At 35.6% G+C, this 23,892-nt stretch overlaps 2 protein-coding genes across 3 annotated transcripts; one reads left to right on the top strand and one right to left on the bottom strand.

Annotated features, from left to right (window-relative positions):
- Positions 1-12,200: 12,200 nt before the first annotated feature.
- Positions 12,201-18,794, bottom strand: LOC113051702 (coiled-coil domain-containing protein 106-like). Its single transcript, XM_026215665.1, has 6 exons — positions 18,389-18,794; positions 17,271-17,324; positions 15,605-15,643; positions 15,268-15,405; positions 13,874-14,095; positions 12,201-12,740 (listed from the first exon to the last, which is right to left on the bottom strand). The coding sequence occupies exons 1-6, from the start codon at positions 18,711-18,713 to the stop codon at positions 12,430-12,432; spliced, it is 1,089 nt and encodes a 362-aa protein (XP_026071450.1). The 5' UTR covers positions 18,714-18,794; the 3' UTR covers positions 12,201-12,429.
- On the top strand, positions 14,152-22,207 carry LOC113051703 (uncharacterized). 2 transcript variants are annotated; one of them, XR_003276942.1, is made up of 5 exons: positions 14,152-14,615; positions 18,924-19,066; positions 20,057-20,170; positions 20,292-20,499; positions 21,401-22,207. XR_003276942.1 is itself a non-coding variant. In XM_026215667.1 (4 exons), exons 1-4 carry the CDS (start codon positions 18,888-18,890, stop codon positions 21,863-21,865), a joined length of 966 nt encoding a protein of 321 aa, XP_026071452.1. In that variant the 5' UTR covers positions 18,819-18,887; the 3' UTR covers positions 21,866-22,207. The 2 variants fall into 2 exon arrangements, 1 of the variants encoding a protein (XP_026071452.1); XM_026215667.1 differs by lacking the exon at positions 14,152-14,615 and having other exon boundaries at positions 18,819-19,066.
- The last annotated feature ends 1,685 nt before the right edge of the window (positions 22,208-23,892 follow it).

Here is a 23,892-nt window from a genome sequence, read left to right as displayed (position 1 = left end):
AAATATTAAACAGCTTTTTAAAAATGCAAAAATATTTCACATAATTGCTGTTTTTACTGTATTTTTCAGCAAATAAAAACAGCCCTGATGGGTGTAAGAGACTTATTAAAAAAAAAAAAAAAAAACATTATGAAATCTTAATTATCCCATACATTTGTCAATGTGTATTCTTTTTAATTGGCTGCATTCAAAATAGTAATCAGTTGAACTTGAACATTCATAAATGCCATAATTAAGGACTCAACGGGCACGGAGTTATTGTAATGACCCTCAAGCACTGACATGCTGCATTGGTTCATAAAACTCATTTCTGTGTCGTCTGTGTCAAGGATTTTATGTTAAATGACTAAAGGCATGTTATGGGATGGATGGATATAAATCTCACATTTGATTTATGAGCCCACTGTCACCTGCTGTGCATATCAGAGTTTTGTTCATCTCAGCAAAAATGTTCCTGTGAATGGCAAAAATGCATCATGACCGACTCGCCTTGTTCTTGCATTGATTAAATGATATCAGGCATGAAGCATCCTTGTTTATTAATAATCTCAGTTAAACATTGATTTAAGGATGAATACTTTATGTTTTATTATTTCAATTTATGTTAGCTAATTCAACGTACTGTTATGGGACACCTCCGGTGCAAGACTTGGTCATTTTCACTGCATGGCACGTTCAATAGTTTCACCTCTGACTCATTTTCATATATCAATAGTCAAGAAAGTAATCCCAGGATTTTATGATTGAGACCTGCGACATCATTTCATTTATAATGTGCATGCTGAATACTATATGATCATGCATCAGGACAATAACACTGCTATATATCTCAAGGTAGCAGCACCTATAGCAAGATATCGTGTAAAATAGCTGCTTAGGGTTTTTTGGGTGCATCTTTAATTTAGGCTGAGGTCTTTAGTAAAAGTAGCATGACTACAAATACAACCCTGATGGTTAGTGCTGTCACCACCCAGACAAATGACCTCAATTGCTTGTCAAGGGTCTCACACCATCTGCCAAAAGAGCTACTTTCTCCTCACAAAGGAATATAATCCATCACCTCTTCTGTTGCTGAGTATCAAGGACTTTCTTTGAAATAACTTCAATAATAGTCACCAAGTAGTCTGAGATACACCACCAGTCAAAAGAATGGACCAGAAAAATGTTAAAACAAATCAAAACCATATTATATTTGACCTTTCTGAAAACTGGTGCAATTTGTCTAGAGACTCCAGATTTGCTACACACAAGTTTTATCGACCATATTAACCGAGTTTCTTTGTGTTTTCGACACTTTGGGCCCTATAATACACCCGGCGCAATGCGACACAAGGCCAGGGCAAGTGTGTTTGCTAGTTTCAGTCTGGCACCATTCGCATTTTCCCATCCAGCACCATGTAATTTAATTAGAAAATGCATTTGCACTAAATTTTGCGCCCATGGGCGTGCTGGTCTAAAAAAGAGATGTGTTCAGGCGCATTGCTGGCGCATTGCATTGGCGCACTGCGCCATAGACCAACTCAAACCTGATCTAAAGTGTAGCGCAATGTTTTTTCTTTGTTATTTAAAGAGCATGCACGCTGCTTATTAAACACAGAGACGCACAGCAGCACACAAACATGGCAAATATGAAAAATTAAAGGATTGCAATGCGCGACCGGGTGCGCCAACCGCTTTTCTGCCGTTAAAATAGCAAAAGTGGATTTGGACACGCCCTGAGTTCATCTGCGCCGTGCGCTTTACACTTTGTGTTTAGGTCGTTAAAATAGGGCTGCTTTTCCTTCTTGATTTGACTTTTTTTTTTCTTTTTTTTTTTTTTACAATGTTAAGAAATTAATAGAAAACGAAGAAAAAAAATTCTACAAAACAATTTTTCAAGCATAAGAATTATATACAAGTATATAAAAATGTTATATCAAAATATTGTTTAAATCATAAAAAATATAACAATGAATGAATACAAAACAATTTTAAGCATTTGAGCATAAAAAATGTTGATCAAATAATAATAAAAAAGATTTAAAAAAATTGTGATGTTTTGTCCAATCTTTATTTCCCGATTACTATGCTTTTAATCAGACCACAAAACTATATATGGCTGTTGCCATACAGATTGAGTGTTTAGCCTTTGTGATGCTGAATGAAGATGCGGCTGTATTGAGCTCATCTGTTGTCCTTGATATCACTTCAACAGCTCCCCACAGGAAATTCAATCTTGCTACATAAGAGTACATGTGTTGAAGTGAAGGCCACACTCATTATCGGTAGTGCAACAATAAGCGTGTTTAGTCCTTATCAAGAAAGCATGCCATGCAAAAATACAGATAGTTTCTAATTGATTATGAGACCAGTGTGTGACATATAAACTCATGTTTTCTAGGATTGCAAGTTTATATCATAATTCTGACTATAACAATAAAGTAATAATAATAATAATTTCAATCAAATATCACAGTTGGACAATTCCCAATTACGATTTTATATCTCAATTCTGAGAAAAGAAGTCAGAACAGCAGGATATAAACTCGCAACTGTGAAAATAAAAGTCAGAATTGCAAGATAAAAAGTCGTAATTACCTTTTTTTGAACGATAAAGTCATAGCAATATGATATTGTCATAATATTTTGAGAATAAACTATATTGCATGAATAAAGATTATTAATGTGAAAATTCCACCTACTCCACACAAAAAAGAAAAAAGTTTGTGGCCTCCTACCTTTCAGTCGTCACATGTACTTAACTTTAAAAAACATTAATAAAAATGTTCTAAAGGTAAAAGCTTCAATGTGATTTTATTAATAAACACATTTAAGGACAGTGAACTGGTTCCTTTTGGAGATGAGACAGGTTTTCCTTTCACTGCAGGGATCAGATGTCCCCACAACGACACTAAAACCTAAAATCACCAAATGTATTGTTGTGAGAATCAGCAAAGTGCACTCACAAGGAAACCGACTCAATAAACCAAGTCTTTTTGAAAATCGAAATAAGTAGAAAGATTTATGTCCTGGTTAGGTTGAGGTTTGGGGGTTTGAAAATATCCTTCGCTCAGCACAAAAACAAAAAGAACAAGTCCTCAATTCATTCTAACAGACTTCACAGAAAGACAAAACTAAAACCTGATCCAGGATCTGCACGAAATGACTCATCCATGCCTCCTTTGCTTCATGAACTCATGTCAGCATGCTCCGTTCGACCCTGATTGACGTGGTGACACTCACGCTGTATCTTCTAGGTAGCGCTTGCCTTCAGAACGGCAGCAGGCGTGGAGTTATGGCACGGCTCCAGAAGCTGTTCCTATGCTCTTCTACCAAAGCACCATCCACCACGACCCAAAGCAAGTCCTCTTTCAGCACAAACCTCCAACATCTTTCTTTTTATTGTCCACGCTCTTGTGAAAAAAGAAGCGTGCTTGATTCTATTGAACATGTGTTTGTGGTGTACTTCAAATCTTTAAAGTATATTTTTAAAAACTGTACTTGCAGATTATATAATATTAAGAAAAATAAAAGGCCACTTAAGTGTACTTTAAAAGGGGTTCACCATCAACTGTTTGGTTCCAGAAGCCTGTCCCTTGGGGCAGAAACACATATTTAGACAACTAGGGATGCTCGATATTATCGGCCGATATTGGCTTTAAAATTCATTATCGTAAATATCGGTATCGTTTTAAAGATCCTTATAGATCCCACTTTAAGCCCATGGGGGCATTCACGGTTGAATCCTGGTTCAAGCCCACTTTAAACCCCTTTAGGCAGGTGGGGCTCAAATGGGTCTGACATGAATTATCCAGTTAAGACATACATAAGACCCTTACTGGTCCCACTTAAAACCAATCTTGGCATCCACGGCTAGATCCTGCGTGCAAACCCACTTTAGACCCATTTGGGCAGGTTGGGCCCAAATGGGTCTGACATGAATTGCCCAATTAAGACCCATGCAGTACCCTTACAGGTCCCACTTTTAGTACGTCTGGGTTTCCACGGCTTGCCCCAATATGGATCCCGGGTGCAAGCCCATAATGGGGCCCACATTTGCCGCCCATGAAGCCCTCATCTGGCCCCCACATGTCATTGCTGGCTGGGATGTGTCCATTCTGATTGGCAGTCATTTGATGAGTCGCCTTCTGTGGATCAAAGGTTCATATGTTAACCATTAATCTTCCACGCTTCAGGTGTCACAGTAATCACTGTGCCTCCCAATAGCACCCGTCACCTCTGATTAATGCTTTGAGACTCACTCTACACTGTTTTACTGGTTTCTGTTCCTCGCTCATTATTTTTACAGATTATTTAGCCTTTAGGGGTGTAAATAATGTGTAAATCTCTGAAAAACAAGTCATAATGGATGCTAGAATACCTAATTTAATGAAGAATTGTCCAGAAAAAATCCAGTTGTCCAGAAATACCTTTTTAATAAGGGTTCAAATATGAGCTGAAAGCTTTTTTAGATTTAAGGCTAATGTGGTTGAGACACCAAGGCCTGTTAAGAACCTTATTGACAGATGGAAAGCCAGATCAAATTGCTTTAAATATTTGAGATTTGCTCTAAAACCTTGTCAGTCTGCTTTTATACAACAATTCATTAAACAAGAAGTTAATATTGGTTAACTTGCATTTTTGACGATAAATTAACAGTTAATTTTTGTTTGTTTTTTTGCTTTGCCAAGGAAAATAGTTTCAAAGTCAAAGCAGAAAGAATTATTGCTCATCTTTTGAGCAATATGAATCAGTGCTTTTGAACAAGATGGTTTAGTGAATGATTCAGTGACTCACTCATACAGACCTGTGCCGCGTCCCAATGTGCCTACATACACTGCACCCATAAAGTATGTACTCTTTTGGTGAAGAAAAAGTACACACTTGTGACTTTAATGGCCTGCTCTGTCACATAGCAATATGCACTCTGTCACTGTAAACTGGGCTGTCAATTATCTCGTCACAGTTAAAATCCTCCAAATGTAATTAATTTACCTTCCTACCTTATTGGAGAGAAAGGAAGTAGCACATTGATCTGCTAGCCCTGGGTCTTTATGCAGAGAGCTCTGCTCATATGTTTGTATAATGATGCATTCAAAAGTTAATATAAAAGTTCACGTTGTTGCAGATTAAATATAACACAGATAGGTTAAATGTTAATTATTAGTAACTCAAACCCCTTAATCTAAATACACACATCAGTCATGTTTGTATTTTTTTTGTGTGTGTGTGTGTGTGTGGTTCTGAACCGAATCCTTCACAAGAGCACAATGGATTGTGGGCAATATTAGCCATTTTAGTGTGCATGGACGCACACTTCAAAATTCTGCCTGAAATAGTAGACCATCAGGTGACCTTTGGCATATGCTTTTCAGTTTAATGTTAGCTGTTAGCTTCATTTATCAAATAGATACAGTCAAAATAACATTTATTCAGACACCTTCAACCTTTCTCACATTATCAGTTTATTCTCTAAAGTTTAGAAGATAGTAATAAAATATGACAAGAACTCAAAATTAAAATGTGTCAGAAGAAATTTATTTTTATAATCTTAGATAAGACAAAGGTATGAAGGTATGTAATGGATTACAATCAACCAAAAATGATTCAGACAGTTGTTAGTATGACAGTATTTACACAACTATCAATACTTAGTCGAGCAACCCTTAGCCTTAATGACTGTCTGTAGACTCCTGGGCATGCTGTCATCCAGAATATGAATATCCTGAATAATTTTTGGTCCCAAATTTGTTTAGCAGTTTTACTGGTAGTCTACTGTATGAAGATTGGGTATACAGTAATTTGTTACAGTTTACTTTATCTTGCCATCCTCACTTACATGAATGAATTATAGTGTCATGCACCCACTATAGTAAAAAGAAGAAATACCAAAAATTATATCTGGTCTCTGAATAATTTTGTTTTGATTTCATATCCTTCAGTTATTTTCAAACTTAATTATGCCTATTAACACGTATTTTACAAGTGTTTGTTACTTTCATTTTGTCATTTTTTTGCTCCATGGGTTATCATCTTTAATTTAATAGCATTGGAGCTGCCCCATTGCAGTGGCTTAGTGCTGTTATCACGTTTTTGCTGAAATGATGCAGGAAACCATTCGTTCCATTAAAAAAAAAAAAAAAAAGTTGATCAACATTTTTCTTTTTCTTTTTTTTTTAATCTAAAACGGGCTGCTATTTTATATTCCAAAGCCGCTCATATAATACAGAAACACTCAAGCAAGACAAGCTTGTGCATCTCTGCTGCTCTACGCTCAATCCATTCAGTGTGCATTATCAGCTCGAACATGTCAGCTATGCAGGCGTTAATACTAAATGTTTAACATTATATTCATTGCACACATATACTTCGTGGACATCCTCAATGTCTAATAAGTCCATTCCTCTGTCTGTTGTTCTGTTGTCTGTGTTTCTTTGTCTGAATATGGCACTTATCACATTTGTGTGGTATCAGTGTTTGTAATAAGTGCTAGTACGGGAGCTTAGTATCGGACCCGATACCGATACTAGTATCAGTATCGGTGCATCCCTACCATTTAGGATGGATAGTATGAACAGGGATTCGCTTGTTTTGTTCATGAATGAATCAGCTTTTTTGACCAAACCAGTTGAGTGAATGATTCAGTTTTTACTTATACAGATATTTCACTTTTTTGTTAATAAATAAATCAGTGTTTTTGAAGAAAAAAAATTTGAGTGAATGATTGTGACACATTTATAAAAACAGTGGCTGCGTCTGAAATTGCATATTCACTTGAATGAATCAGTGCTTTTGAACAAATTGGTTGAAGTAAATGATTCAATGACTTGCTCAAAGTCATGTTGATGTATTGTTTTTGATGGAAAATATGTTTACATAATATTAGATTTAGATTTAGTTTTAAATTCGGTTTATATAATGTATTAGATGTACAAGATTTAATGACATCTAAAATATAAATAATATTTTAGATGTCATTAAATGTTGTACATCTAATATTCCCTGTGGAATACAAAGTCTTTAATGTTTTTATATGTTTTGTCATTATTTGGTCCACTACTTATTGATCAGAAATAGAATATTAGATGAACGCTGTGAATTTGAGTATGAAGAGATGGATCGTAAACCTGAAGTTCTGTGTTTCTCTCCAGATAGTGTCGAGGATGAGCTGGAGCTGTCTGCTGTGCGCCATCGACCAGAAGCTTTGGAGCTGCTGGAGGCTCAAACGCGTTTTTCACGAAAAGAGCTTCAAATCCTCTATCGGGGCTTTAAGAGTGTGAGTTAATGCTTTTGACTTCAAAAACTGTTTCTTTTTTTTCTCTTTTTTTTTTTTTTTTATTCAATTGCATTTAGAATGAGGATATTCATTATTATCATTTACTTATTATTATGTCTTTTGACTGTTGGTTTGATGTTGAACATGCCAAACTATCACGCTTGCTACAATAATCAGGTCAGCAAAGGTCTCTAGAGTGTCCCTGAGGCATAAATGTCCTTTCTCACCTCTGGTGCTCAATGTAATGAGACAACACCGAATTAACTCGACCCAAATTGTCAGGTGACAAAGCGTGAGAGTGGCACAATGGTCCTTTATTATCAGACTCCCAAGGGGAGATATCAGAAGACTGTAATCCTTCCTTCAGACTGCACACAAACACACTCAAAACTCAAACTCAAAACATCGGATTCGGATTCTTCATTGAAGCACTTTATTAAAATCTTTTAACAGCAACTTGGTCTTCTTCTGCTTATTTTCAGAGTTCAATTCAGATGCTTAGCTCAGATGCTTAGCTTAATAACCTATACAGAGAATATATAGATATGAGTCACTACACACAGTAATACAGTCATTTAAAGAGGTTTTAACTTATTTAAAGTTACAACCAATGTTACTAGAATACGCACAAATCAGAAATACAGTGCAAACTGGTTTGACAACACTAAATCAAATGCATTTACTGCACATGACCAGATAGCATGTTAAATGCTAAACCTGCTAGCATTAATAAACAACTTGCAAGACATTCACAATTGATCTCTTTAACAGTCAATAAAAGAGTCTTTATCCTACCAGTAGCTTCTATAAAGTTGATGAACACATTGTGGCTTTTCACCGCCGTCTCAGCATTTGGTTTACTCCAAACATGCTTTAGCAATCTTTCTCCAGTATCAGTAGCACCACCAACTTGGGTAGGAGAAGCACATTAACCTTGCCTACAGAGATCCCTCTGCTCACTACTAATCACCAAAGCACACCTGGTTCTATTTAACATGTGAAGTTTTGATGGCCAATCAGCTTCCGGAACTCCTCCAGGTTATAGTGCGGGTTCACAACCAATAGATCTACTGCTTTTAATCAAGGTTAATTTAATCAGATGGACTCTTCCTTACTTAATGAGGAATACATCTCACTCAATTCCTAAATGAACTTAACAATGTTAAACTACTGTTTTCATTATTTGTTATTTGACGTTTAATATCACCTGCCATTTCCACGTCTTTTGCTTCTTTTTATTGGATTTTTAACTATCAAGTTCTAAAATCCTTCAAAAGAGATTTAATTAGTAAATCATTGTCAAGGGTCCTGTCCCAAATTCTGCCCTAAGCCCTCACGTTCCTCCTCTAACTACACAATTTGATGATGTAATTTTAGGGCTGAGCAAAAGGGCACATGGAAAGCATATGAGCTTTCTTCTGAAACATCAAATATTGAACTGGCCACCCTATGGTCTTGTGAATTTCACAGACTTGCAAATGCAACTGCTTTTGCAAGTGTGCAACATCTCATCAAGCGTGTCATGTGGGACAGGCCTGGCTCACTACAGCTTGTTATTCTCATTTTGCTTTGCTTCTGTAATAGTAGTCTTTGAACTGTTATAACTGCTATTAGAAATGGGTTTCTCTTTATCCATTAACATCTTTTTCTCTATTTCAAAGAACACCAGTGTTGGTCAGAGAGAAAAGTGTTTGTTCATTTATTTATTGCCATTTATATATATATATATATATATATATATATATATATATATATATATATATATATATATTGGCAGTAATCATGCATTCATAAACTATGATTTTTTTTTTTTTTTTTAGAAGAAGGAATTAATACTTGTATTCAACAAGCATGAATTACATTTATCAAAAGTGAAATTAAAGACATTTATAATGTCACAAAAGATCTCTATTTGAAGTAAATGCTGTTATTTTGGACTTTCTATGAAACAAAAAAACCTGAAAAATGTATCACGGTTTCCACAAAAAAAAATTAGTGGTAAACTGAAATCAAAACATGGCAGGTATTCTGTCCCTGATCCTCAGGGTGCTGTCAGTGAATGATCATGCTTTAGCAAGCTGAACAAATCTTTAAATTACTGTCTGTGTATCTTAACAATGTTAATGAACCCTGCAATGCTCCCAGAGTTTTTCATAATGTTGAGAAGACTTTGGCAGTGATGGTTTCTGATGAGAACGGTGTGTCTCTAAAAAAAGGTAATTACACGGGGTTTCTCTCATGCTGCCTGCACAAGAGACCGTGGATGACAGCTACACAAAACAATCCCTTTTAATTAACCAGAGCTCACTGTAACACCACAGAACTTTCTCAGACACAGCCTTTCTATGTCAAAGATGTGAAGTGCTGGATTAGACAAGACCACTTACTGCAGGGCTTCTTTCATATAGCAGAGCCCAGGGTAATTGGTGGTGCAGAGGACACATTTCAGATGGGTTTTGTTGTTATTTATAAAGAAATCTGGATGTGGAACAGTTGGTGAATAACAGTTTAAATATGCATATTATGGCAATATACTGTAGAGTGAGTCTTTGGAAATGTTATCTTAAAGGGATAGTTCACCCAAAAACAAAAATTTGATGTAGAGGAGTTTGTTTCTATGAGGCACCACGTAGGATTTAAATCAAACTTCGCTTATGAATACATGCATAAAACACGTGCATATACACCTATAAATTACTCACATATACATATACAGTACAGACCAAAAGTTTGGACACACCTTCTCATTCAAAGAGTTTTCTTTATTTTCATGACTATACAATTTTCATAGTCATGAAAATAAAGAAAACTCTTTGAATGAGAAGGTATGTCCAAACTTTTGGTCTGTACTGTATACTACTGGATGTTCAAAAATACATATGTGAAATACACATGCAAACAATGCCAACATCATCCGCCGGAGAAGTTCACAGACCATGATATCACACTCGCCAGCAGTAAGGTAATAGGCAGTCTCGATATAGAAAAAGGTGAGAATTTCATAGCTGTCCTAACCTCTATAGTTAAAAAATATAAAATGTGTTCCCAACTAAGTCCCAGTTTCAATAGTGAGCTTAGCCATTTTCAGAATTTAGGAATGTCAAGTTATTTAAATCTGGTTAAAGTTTGCTTTTTGTTAAGCTGTGTTTGTTTTTGTCAAATTCAAACACATTTAACATGTCCACTCTCATGCAAGTGCTGTTTTTTCTTTTGCTTTACTACAACATTATTGTCAGGGGAGGTCAACAGTAAAGAAATCGGTAACACTTTACAATAACAGTACATGAATCATCAAATACTAATACCTGAATTAATAATTACTTGACTATGAACTAATGATGAGTTAAGACATGTATTAATCAAGAGCTAATGAAGAACTAACTTAACTATGACATGAGTCATATGAAATACTGCATGAATAACACTACCTTAATTACATGTTAGTTCCTGCATAATAGTTAATGTATTAATTAACACTTTGAGATAAACTACAGTAAACCACACGTTCTAGAAGCAAGATGTATGAAAATGACACAATTTATAAATTTGCCACCAGCTCTGTCACAAACATCAGTGAAAGACAGTGGATTTATTGCAATATTTACGTTTAACCTAACTCATCCAACGCACAATGATGCATTCATAATTAAAAACGACTTTATCATTCGGTTTTGAGTGATTCCACTGCTGTCCTACAATAACATTAAGCAGACGCAATTTTCCAAATTGAAATCAGTTAGCATAGAGATGCTGATTATCACTTTTGTTACGTTATGGTTTGGCTTACTGTCTTTATATCAGACGTTTGTCTGGCTCTTCTTTTGGGCCACTATCGCCACTTCAAATGATCAACTTTGCTCTTACCGTTCAGTTCCTTCTCCGTCCAAATGCAGCCACAGGACCTCTTCTCTTCAACTTATTTACAAACCACAGAAAAGGACCAAATACCTGACTTAGATAAGTTGAATATGTATAGAACATGTGTAATTGATAACTTTTTAAAGATGTGCCCCACAAAGACAAATCATGACATAATGATACATCAACAAGTCATGAATTAATGTTACTTTATAAGTAATAAATGATGAGTTAGTAATAATGTGCCCCCCCAAGTAAAGTCATGACATAATGATACATCAACAAGTCATGAATTAATGTTACTTTATAAGTAATTAATCATGAGTTAGTAATAATGTGCCCCCCCAAGTAAAGTCATGACATAATGATACATCAACAAGTCATGAATTAATGTTACTTTATAAGTAATTAATCATGAGTTAGTAATAATGTGCCCCCCCAAGTAAAGTCATGACATAATGATACATCAACAAGTCATGAATTAAATGTTACTTTATAAGTAATTAATCATGAGTTAGTAATAATGTGCCCCCCCCCCCCCAAGTAAAGTCATGACATAATGATACATCAACAAGTCATGAATTAATGTTACTTTATAAGTAATTAATGAGGAGTTAGTAATAACGTGAATTAATCTTATGTTGCACCAAAATATCCAAGATGATAATGATGCATAATGACCAGCACTTAAAAAAATAAAAAATAAAGCACAGAAATGAAAAGGGTAAAACACACCTTTTATTTAACAAAGCTTTTAAATAGTGCACCTTAAATCAAGAGGCATAAGTTGTGTATTACTTGTATGTTACTTTACAAAAAACTCAACATAAAATTTGAAGAGGTTACATACCAATGTTAAAATAAAATCAGGATTTAAAATTGTGTTTGAAGAAATGTTCACTAACCAACAGTAACATTATAAACTTTTTTTTTTTTTTGATGTTTTGCATTAACATACATTTTTTTTAACAATATTAAAGGGATGCCACACCCAAAAATAAAAATTGTCATTTACTCGCACTCAAGTAGTTCCAAACCTGTAGGAGTTTCTTTCCCCTTCTGTACACAAAGGAAAGTATTTGGAAGAATGTTTGCAACCAAGCAGATCTCGTCCCCCATTTACGATCATAGTTTTATTTTCCTACTACGGCAGTAAGTGTTGCCCAAGATCTGCTTGGTTGCAAACATTCTTCCAAATAGTTTCCTTTGTGTACAGAAGGGGAAAGAAACTCCTACAGGTTTGGAACTACTTGAGTGCGAGTAAATGACATTTTTCATTTTTGGGTGAACCATCCCTTTAGGCAACAATATATACCTCACTTCTTTGAGATGTCAAGAATGGCACTGCTCTCTTTCAATTTTTTTATCATGTCTACATTAGGCTGAGCAAGGCACCGTGCAAGACAGCTACCAGCAAATTTTTGGATGCTTTCTCCCTTTTTAAAGGTTGCTCTCATAGCTTTGTACTCCTCAGGATTTGCAATTGCCAACTCAGCAATGGGTGCTTGCATCACAATCGTATTTCTGTCAACATTCATTTTGTTGTAGGCTTCAGCTTTACTTAAACCACCATTTACCAGTTGTAACACTTTGTGGTAGCGTTTGATGGAGTCTTCAGGGGTTCTTACTAGGAAGAAGAAAGAAGAATGTTTTAAGAGTTTGATACAACATGAAGGTGAGTAAATTATATTAATAATGATAATTATTTTGGTTTGTGCTATTTCTTTAAGAAAAGACAAAAAAGAACAAAATGTGGTTATGATAAACTTAACTCTCTTGTAAAACAGGTTGGATCGCTTTCTGTTAAGATCATTTGTGTGTGCTTTATTAAACAGAGTTATTAAAATGAGGATAAACAATGATCACCTTACAGCAGATTACCTTTAAGGTACACAATGTTGCACTTTTTTTGTAAAAAAAAAAACAAATAAAACAAGTACCTACTGTATTAAATCAGCAACTACATCATGAATCCATCTTCCAAACTATGTTTTTTGTCTCATCACTACGGTACATTTATCACTAAAGTTGAGTACTTGTGTTCTGACTACTATAGACAGAGCAGGATGCCAACCTCTGTGGAGGAGCCCAGTACCTGCATGACTCGTCACTGACAAACACAGAACTATCTCTGGTTACAATGTTATTCTACGAGATGCATGCAGTTTTATGAACTGCTAGAGCACCAAAAGTGACATGGTGTACCTTTAAATACCCATAGAGATCACTTTCAGTCCATATTGCCATCATGCTTGCCTACAAGGCCTTACATGGTTCAGCACCAAAATACCTGTCTGAACTTTTAACGGTCTACACCCCTAGACGAAATCTCCACTCTTCTGATTCAGGTTTTTTTTTACTCTTTACGTTCTGTGAGTGATCAGGCTGTTTCTTCTGTGGCTCAAAAACTAATTCTCTTCCCACTGAGATCAGTCATGTGGACTCTTGGTGTTTTTAAATCTTCACTTAAAACTTATTTTTTCAGGCTAGCATACAAGTGAATATTCCGTTTGTTTGTTATTAAATACTTTCTCTTAAATTTGTTTTGCTGTTTCTATTTTGTTAAAAGATATTAAAAGATAAAAAAGATATTATTTGTTTGTCTTTAGATGCAACCTTTAAAAGGTGCAATATAAAGTTTAACACTTTCTCCAAAAAGCAGATGCGATGAGATATTCTCTGGTTATTCACTTAAAGCCTTGACAATTTTCACTTCTGGATGAACTTTACCTTTTAATACTTTTGATAGAATAAACATACCTCTCCTAAAATCAAACTTCAGTTTCTTGGATTTCTTCTTGTTTTTTCGCTTTTTATCCTTTTTCTTCCTCTTTGCTCTTGGTTCAGATTCTGATGAATCCGAAGATTCTGAGGAGTCTGAAGATTCATCACTGGACTCATTCTCCTGTGATGCAGCAGTAGTGGATGAAGATGCAGTCAGTGCCTGTCTAGGCGAGATAACTGCTTCATGCCTCAGAAGGGCTACAAAGAACAAATAAAAAAGGTGTAGAACAAAACCACAGGTAAAGAATACATTTTTTTTAAACCACAGTTAATTTAGAAAGAGATTTTTAATGTCTCAAATGCAAAAAAAGAGGGATGACCTTATCAATAACCTTTAGCAACCAGTCTTTGATAGGGCATTTGTTACTCTAATATCACACTGATTACAGTTTGGCATTGGGGAATAGGGGCTTTCGCACTAGAAGAACCTTTTATAGTTCCTATGACTATTGGCAGGAGTACCCACTTTTTGGCGTGTTCGCACTGCAGGAACGTGGAATGACCCTACTTAAGTGTAGGGTCTAACCCAGCACAACAGGAACTACCAGTGACATAAGTGTAAGCTGATTGGCTGAACTAACTACAAACATGGAAAACAGTGATAGATGGACTTCTCAACCTTGGCTTCAGGATAAAATCCAACGCAAGTTTGAGGTGACCGAGTGAAACATGATTATCTATTTCTGCTCAGCTAGCAACACTGGACATCAAACACACGGTAAACACATACTTTTTCATATACTGACTACTTTATTTGTATATGAGTTCTATCTAATAACATATTAGACAGGACTGTTAAACTGATAGTAAACTAATGAAGAGAATGGGAGTGCCATGTGCTCAGGCTCTGGCTTTCATAGTGCTGTCAAGTGTCACAACAATTACGGCTTGGGTCACTTTGGAGCGCAACTAAGAATACAACTAAGCAAAATGGCCCTTGGGCAGTGGTTCTGAAACCTGTCCTGGATTACCTCCAGCCCTGTACAATTTATATGTCTCTCTCGTCTATCATACCTGATTCAACTCATCAGCTCAAAGTGGAGTCTGCAAGACCTGAAGTGGATGTGTCACATATAGGGAGAGATACAAAATGTGCGGTGCTAGGGGTACTCCATGGAGAGGTTCGAGAACCACTGCCCTAGACTAGAGGAACATTTAGTTCTAAATAGTGAACATAGTCTGATGAATTCTAGTCCTCCCTGGTGGCTAGCTCCTAAAACCAAATTCCTATAACTACCAAGTGCAAAAGGGGCTAATATCACCCTAAGGGTCCAACGGCCTTTCCTGTCTGAAAGCATTTCTAATTAAACACTGCAACATACTGACTGGCAGAATTGTTTTTAAAGCAAGTTCATGACCCTATTACGTACCATCCTCCAATCTTGATCTGAGAAAGTTTTTGTCATCGGTCAGAGAGTCAACTTTTTCCTGAAGATGAAGAATCTTCTGCTTTTGTATCTCGATTGTCTGTTTTGCTTTGTCAAGAGAAATCTGTAAAGTGGGTGCACCTAATAAAAGAGAAATAAAAAATTAGGCCAAATTCAAGATACATAATTTACATTACACATTAACAGACACATTTATGTGAACCAAGTGAAAAAGTATATATCTAAATGAGAAATTTAAATTCATCAATTATAATTTTTTCCCCTGTAATGTTCACATTTTTAAAATCGCATGTCAATGTAGAAAAGGTTAAAAACAAACCTCCAGTTTCACTGGTTTGCTGTACTGCAGGCTGAAGTCCTAAAATGAAAAAAATAAAATAAAAAATAAACACCAACTTAAAATGCAGCATTTGACCAAACAGACAGTTTAAAGGGGTCATATGATGCGATTAAAATGTTCCTTTCTTTTTGGAGTGTTACAAGCTCTTGGTTAGTTTCAAAGACTAAAGTCTCAAATATGAAATTATATTCTTTATAAAAGTTAGGTCAATTACTCCTACCTAAAATGGCTCGTTCTTACATGCCCCCACATGTTTGTGTCACAATGGGAAGATTTGCATACTGCCACCAAAACGTTCATGCAAAAAAAGGCAGAACTTTATTCTCTGTTGCAGCTGCTGTCATGTCTTGGAGATGTGCGTTTTGTTGTGAAAGCGAAACTACTTCGTTTGGTCTTCAAAAAATGGACACAACTAGAAATCATTGGTTAAGTTGTATTTCAACTCTGTTCCAAAACAGTCCAACCCAAATATTCAGATGTGTGCTGTGCATATTGTGGAGGACAAAGAACGTTTCCTGTGAGATTAGCCTACTATGCTGTTGTCTGGTTCTATAAAGTGTGGCAATTACAACTTTGCAAGGACAGTCTGCATGTACGTTTACATATTTAAAGACTGTGCCACTGATGATTCAAACGTGACTTTTGAGCAGTGAAGAGTAGAGCTGGTTTGTTGTTTCTCTGATCACTAATGCAGACAAGGTTTTGTTTTTACGCAGCGCGATACGCAACATGCAAAAATACAGTAAAAGTCATTATAATCAGTAATTATGTCCCCACTGCATGCATGCCCGCCCTTGCAAGGGGTTTATTGTTTTTGTGTTGTCGTGCAGGGACATGGTATCACTGTATGGTGAGGGGCATAACAATTCCATCACACGCTTGAGGTATTCAGCCAATCACATCACACTGAATAGCTGGCCAATCAGAGCACACCTCACTTTTCAGGCCAATGAGCTTTGTTAAAAAAAAAAAAAAAAAAAAAAAGACTTGTTTCAGAAGGGGCATATAGGAGCAACAATAATGTACATTGTGGAAAATAATGTTTTTAACCTTAAACTGCATAAACGCATTGCATTACACCAAATACACAAAATGATGTTCTTTTTAGCAACATCATATGACCCCTTTAAACGGTTTTAACTGTGGCATAAAACAAACATTTCGATCATTCTCAGGAATACTTGAATGGACGCTATGAGCTAAAAAAATAAAAAATAAATAGATGGGTTTTATGTAGTGTATAACATTATAGGTAGTTGGATGGGTAAACTTCAGTGAGCAAGCCCATTACATTTTTATGAAAGCCACATTATTATTTTGTATTTTGCATAAACATAAATGTATTTTTAAAAGCCCTTAAATTTTACTTTGTCTTTATGAAATTGACATGGGTATTTACACATTCACGTATATTTTTTCATGCTAATATTTGTAATGGAAAATAGCTACACATACCACAGTTATTAGGGTAAATCTACTTGTTATTTTAGTTTTACAAAAAAACAGAAACATTTAGAAAATGTGCAAACACTTTATGCATACGTGGAGTATACTTTTTATACCAAAATACTGTTTGATATATCTGTTTGAATTAACTTCCCACTTCACACATGTACAGTATCAGCAATTGTATTGAATTACTTGCCTTCTGATGAGTTTGATGTATTTTCAGTCTGAACATTCTTGCGTGCAGATACAACTATGGGAGAAGCAAGCATAGTTCAGCATTAAAAAAAAAAAAAAAAAAAAAAAAACACCTGAAAACAGGGTTGCCAACTCAACATTTGGCTTTATCTCACATTATTAGGCTAGCCAACTAAATCTCAAAACCGAAGACAACAAAAAAAAAATCTACTGGTAGGATTTTTTCCACCGGCATGTGACATTTTTAAACAAGTGGTTCATTCATAAATCTGCAAGATCTTATTTTTTGATCATCATTCTTAATCCGGTCTGGATGTACTCTGACAACAGTGCCATTTTCTCAATTTTTGTTCAAAATTGTTATTTTTTAATGAAACTTGCATTCAGTGTTGATAGAGAATGCACCATTTAGTAGTAGGCCTATCTGTGCTGACTTTTCAATCCCTGTTATGGGCAAAGATTTTATTAAGCTCCTATTTGAAGCTTTTTGAAATGTGTGAAGGCCACTACGAATTAGAAATAGAAACTGTAGACAGACGAGGTTTATGCCGTTTATAGCGTAAATTCTATTTGCCACACTGTGCAGAATTTTGCCGCACCTTGCATAATTCAACCAGTAAAATAAGTTATTCAATTAGTAAATAACATCAGATATAATATCAGGTAGTTATCTAAATAGCAGGAAACATTAATAAAGTTTCTTTAAAAGTGCATCTAGTAAGTTACAACAAAGTATATTTGAAATTAACAGCATTAGGTTTAAATACATAAAAAAGAAAGGCATTGTTTCACAAACATGGCTTAGATTAAGCCATTAGGCCTCATTTAAATCAGGATTTTTAACTACCTTTTATAAACGTGCCTTAGAAATAAAAACATTACTGGTAAGAGAAACAATTGCCCTGAAATATTTAAGATATGTCAGTGCAAGATGTTTTCATTTAAAACAGGTCACACATGCATTTTAGACTGGGTTTAGGCTCAAAACCTTGTCTGTGAAACCGGGACAATGAGTTAAGTTACCAAAATCTCACTCCACCCAGGCAGCCCAAGTTTGCAAGCCTTACAAAAATAACGTTACACCAAACAAAAGACTCTGTTACAAGTAACGTTACTTACCATATTCATCTGATCTGTATTTGTTGGTAACTTTCCTCCCACAGCGCGTTGCTTTTCTTTTCTCATCCATCTTGCTCACATGATCTGCTGGTTGGCGCGAAGCGGTGGTTAATGGCTCGATTAGCGCCACCCCATCGTCCTCGTCGATTAGGGACATGGTTTGGATTGTAATTACTGTAATTCCCCCTCTAAACCCTACGTGAAGTTCTGGTGCGTCTTGGATATCTTTACAGTTATCCCAGTTTGTATATACTTCCAAAGACGGTGCAATACCATCAAGTTTTACCTGTGTTAAAATTTTTATTATGTTTAAGCCCCCCTGCATGATTGAAGCAGGTTCTGATATTGCACCGGAAATGGGCGGGGCAATCTCTGGTGTTTTTCGTGCCACCTGACCCGAGATTAATTTATTATTAGCGCTAAGTGTGGTTCTTCCTGGTTAGGAGCACGCTCATGGACGTGAATGAAGTCAAGTGTGTTTTGGTAAAGAATAACAGCAATGTTGCATTCAAAATTTTTACTTTTTTCGATTCAGAAGCCCACAACTAACAGGAAACTCAAACTCATTAAATGGCTACAAAGCAAAAAGTTACTAGCAAGGAGAGTAAAGTGCTCAAGATGTGGCCATAATATGAGAATGAAGAGAGCTACATCTCGAAATCTCGACGGTTTTCATTGGTGAGTTTAACCGATTTGTTGTTCACATATTGCTGAAATAATTTCTAGGGATGTTATAGGTTAACAAAGAGGAAACAATATTTTCTCTAAATAAACAACTTAACATTAACGTTATTCTATCAAGCTACGTAGTTAGAATGGTGTAAAGGCTTGAGATTGATCTGGGGAGATATATATATATATATCTCTCTCTCTCTCGAACAAGCCTATCAACAGACTCGCGCATTAAGTTACTTATTGACATGAGGTTGTTGTGCTGCATGGTAACGAAAGCATATTGGTTTAATTAGGGGTGTGACGACGAGACAGCCAATGTGAAACTGTCGAAATAGACCTTGCTGAATCGTTGTTATACAGGAATACGATTGCGTGGGTGTTTGAATCTAGATCGCCAATCGCCATCTTTAAGTGATTTAAAGCAGCACTATTTAACTTTTATGCGCTCTAACGGTTAACAAACAGAACTCCACGTGTCCCGCGGAAGAACATTCTAACCGGAGCAACTTCTCTAAGTTTGTCTATGGTGGTCCACGCAGGTATGTGTTAATGTTACTCCGCAGCGGTGACGACCGAACAGGCTACAATAGTCCAAACATTAAGTGTACCGTAGTGATTTGGGATGAGACAAAACGTTGTTTGGAAGATGAATATAAGTGGCCAGATAAAATAAAAATACTAAAGTAAATTAAGACTAAATAATTGTTATGCTCCATTTACACCATTCAGGCTTAATATTAAATTAATAATTGTTAAAAAGTAAAAGTGAAAGTAGTAAGCTTTGCACTTGAAACAAAGACCGCATTAAAGAAAAGACTGCACAAAAGCTTCTTCCTGCTTTGGCAATGGGCTTTACTTCTGCAGAAGTAGTAAACGCATTGGCTTTTCATTTTTGGGGAATTTTTTTTCTTTTTACCACTATTTATTAATTCTTAGTCCAGGTAAAATACTGTTGTCTGCATAACCATGTTTTGACATTTATCACCATCACAGGATGTGCAGACATAAAAGTCATCGAGGCAAGAAAACCAGCCGATCAGTGCGAGTCGGGTCTCTCTTCGAGAGATCAAAACTCAGCTTGTCATCTTGGCTAATATTCATTTACAGGTGAGTCTGTTGTCGGACAGCAGAGATGGAATAGTAAAATGTTACAATGTTCCAAGTTTGATTGTTTTAATTTCAACAACTCTGCTTTTCCCATTCTGAGTCAGCATTGTGTACTTCACAGGTTTGCTCAGGGATTGCGGATTAGACAAATTGATATGATGCAAGATGGCATTGCAAAAAGTTCCAGAACCCTCTCTAAGATGGCTCGTATCATGAGGAAAGTTTGCCACTGTGCTATAAAACGATACAGACGAAGACATGGACAAATGATTGGAAGTGCTCGAGAATTTGCTGTTCTTGATGAAAGTAACTTCCGTCATAAACGAAAGGTAAATTTAGAACCTGTTATGCAAATTCACACTGCAGTTGCTCACCACTGTTGTCGTTTGAACGCTTCTATATAATATATATGAATTCTGCTAATAAGAACAGTGTAAAACACACTGATGATTAATGAGCTGCTGGATTCATGAATATTAATCAGGTTGTGTGCATTCTTTCAAACTGATTAGCTGAAATCAAATCAGTGACCATAATAGGTGAGCGCCAGCCAATGAGATTGTCGTTTGCACATTTAGTTCCGCTCAATAATGGAAAACCTGTCAGTTCTTTAAAGCAGGAAAAATCCAAAGGAACTCCGTTATTTTAACAGGAAAATAAACACAAAATATCATTTACATGTAATGTGTCAATTCTTCATGTGTACATATGACTTTCGTGCTCTCTGCTTTGTGATGATGACTCGTGCGCCTTTACACTAAAGTTTACGGTACATCAAATACAGGTGTGCTGTGCATCCATTGAGATGACTTGAAAATAGAACCGATCCTGAAACTCTGAAGTGCTCCATCTGAGTGTTTGGCAAGTGAAAATATATTTGTGATAAACCTATACTTGGCTTTCAACTTACTCACTGGCGAGTAAAATCTGAGAGTTTATTAGCCTATTGGCTAATATTATATATCATTTAGTCGCCCAGAGTGAAGATTAGTGGGTGATTTACTCACAATGTAGAGAGTTGTTCAAATGAAAAGCCCCCAATGTTTATGATGGATGGATGGGGATAGATGTACTTTCTACATCTTCATACTTCTTGGTCTGCCATTTATAAAGCTCCTGCAGATTTTCCTTTAATTTCTCACCTTTTTGTATGTTTAAACATGTTAAATGAACATAATTACATAATATTGTAGTATTTCTCTTTTTAATTAAATATTTAACTTTTTACAGTATGGACGAGGGAGAGCATCAACAACATGGAGGCGAAAAAAATGGGTCTTTGGCATGCTAGGTGTGAGGGATAAATGCAGACACCCAATCTTGCGGCTTGTGAAAAGAAGATCAAGACCTCACCTAATCCCCATAGTTGTAAAACATGTGCGTCCAGGCACTACCATTATTTCAGATGAGTGGAGAGCCTACCGGGGGGCTTTGGCCAATATGGGCTACAAACATTTTACAGTGAACCATTCCCAGTGGTTTGTAGACCCACACAGTGGAGCTCATTCACAACACCTTGAAAGAGCTTGGTTGACATACAAAACAAGTGTATGGAGACTAAGGGGGAACAGGACAGAGAAAATGCTAAAAGAGCACCTCTCTCTCATAGAGTGGACTCATTGGCTTGGTGAAAAAAATAAACGGGGGCCACTTGGGCGCCTAATAAAAGATATTCACCATCAATTTCCTGTTTAGAGGACAACACACTGAACATTTGATTGTGTTTTATGTAATATTTAAGTAAAATACAAGTTAACTTGTCCTCTTGATTTAAGGTGCACTGATATTTAAAAGCTTTGTTTAATAAAATGTGTATTTTACCTTTTTAATTTCTGTGCTTTAAGTGCTGGGTAATATTTATCTTGAAATAATCATCTTGAATATACTGTTGCAAAATAAGAGTCACCTTTGTAGATGTTAATTGAGATTATTTAGATAATGACTTCACATTACGTAATCATTAACAACTCATAAACTAACATGAATTCATGACTTGTTGATGTATCATTATGTCATGACTTTACTTGGGGGGGCACATTATTACTAACTCATGATTAATTACTTATAAAGTAACATTAATTCATGACTTGTTGATGTATCATTATGTCATGACTTTACTTGGGGGGGGGGCACATTATTACTAACTCATGATTAATTACTTATAAAGTAACATTAATTCATGACTTGTTGATGTATCATTATGTCATGACTTTACTTGGGGGGGCACATTATTACTAACTCATGATTAATTACTTATAAAGTAACATTAATTCATGACTTGTTGATGTATCATTATGTCATGACTTTACTTGGGGGGGCACATTATTACTAACTCATCATTTATTACTTATAAAGTAACATTAATTCATGACTTGTTGATGTATCATTATGTCATGATTTGTCTATGTGGGGCACATCTTTAAAAAGTTATCAATTACACATGTTCTATACATATTCAACTTATCTAAGTCAGGTATTTGGTCCTTTTCTGTGGTTTGTAAATAAGTTGAAGAGAAGAGGTCCTGTGGCTGCATTTGGACGGAGAAGGAACTGAACGGTAAGAGCAAAGTTGATCATTTGAAGTGGCGATAGTGGCCCAAAAGAAGAGCCAGACAAACGTCTGATATAAAGACAGTAAGCCAAACCATAACGTAACAAAAGTGATAATCAGCATCTCTATGCTAACTGATTTCAATTTGGAAAATTGCGTCTGCTTAATGTTATTGTAGGACAGCAGTGGAATCACTCAAAACCGAATGATAAAGTCGTTTTTAATTATGAATGCATCATTGTGCGTTGGATAAGTTAGGTTAAACGTAAATATTGCAATAAATCCACTGTCTTTCACTGATGTTTGTGACAGAGCTGGTGGCAAATTTATAAATTGTGTCATTTTCATACATCTTGCTTCTAGAACGTGTGGTTTACTGTAGTTTATCTCAAAGTGTTAATTAATACATTAACTATTATGCAGGAACTAACATGTAATTAAGGTAGTGTTATTCATGCAGTATTTCATATGACTCATGTCATAGTTAAGTTAGTTCTTCATTAGCTCTTGATTAATACATGTCTTAACTCATCATTAGTTCATAGTCAAGTAATTATTAATTCAGGTATTAGTATTTGATGATTCATGTACTGTTATTGTAAAGTGTTACCGTTTTTTTTTATTTTTTATTTTTATGTAGCTAAAATAAATAGTTTGCAACCACTTTACTTAAAAATGTTGTATAGTTTTTTCCCAGTGCAGTTAGTCACCAGTGTCGGTCACAAAGTTTATGGAAATAAGCTTTGTGAAGATGACTGCATGGCAACAGCTGGTCTTAAATTCTTTAGACAACACACACACTACACACACCCCTGCTCTAATACAATTCTGACATATAATATCTCAAATATGAAATGCAAAAGTTTAGAAGAAATAAAAAGCATGCTTCCTGTACATAGTCTTCTCAAATTCCAGTTTTTATTCAACATATTCCTGATCATTGAGGATTATTATCAACATTAGAACTCAATACTGGATCTCACAAGACAGTGATTTGTTTCAAGCAAATATAAAGAAATGTGAAGAAAGCTTCATACTGATTTGCATAGATTTCTTAGAGTCAAACTACTGTCACTAAAGTTCTGACTAAAGGAGAAGTATTGAATCTCTGATACGAGATAAACTCTCATTTTCACACAGTTCTCTCTTCAGTCAGTTTAGAAGCATCATC

Source organism: Carassius auratus, chromosome 32, assembly GCF_003368295.1.
Source record: "Carassius auratus strain Wakin chromosome 32, ASM336829v1, whole genome shotgun sequence".
Lineage (NCBI taxonomy): Eukaryota > Metazoa > Chordata > Actinopteri > Cypriniformes > Cyprinidae > Carassius > Carassius auratus.
Note: the sequence above shows the minus strand (reverse complement) of the source record. Positions and strands in the feature narration are given on the sequence as shown.

Coding starts and splice junctions, on each gene's coding strand:
- LOC113051702 (XM_026215665.1), bottom strand. CDS start 18,713: ATGCAGGGGGGCTTAAACATAATAAAAATTTTAACACAGGTAAAACTT. Junction 15,406..15,604: donor GCAAACCAGTGAAACTGGAG/GTTTGTTTTTAA, acceptor CTCTTTTATTAG/GTGCACCCACTTTACAGATT. Junction 14,096..15,267: donor CAGATCAAGATTGGAGGATG/GTACGTAATAGG, acceptor TGTTCTTTGTAG/CCCTTCTGAGGCATGAAGCA.
- LOC113051703 (XM_026215667.1), top strand. CDS start 18,888: ATGTTGCATTCAAAATTTTTACTTTTTTCGATTCAGAAGCCCACAACT. Junction 19,067..20,056: donor AATCTCGACGGTTTTCATTG/GTGAGTTTAACC, acceptor TCACCATCACAG/GATGTGCAGACATAAAAGTC. Junction 20,500..21,400: donor ACTTCCGTCATAAACGAAAG/GTAAATTTAGAA, acceptor AACTTTTTACAG/TATGGACGAGGGAGAGCATC.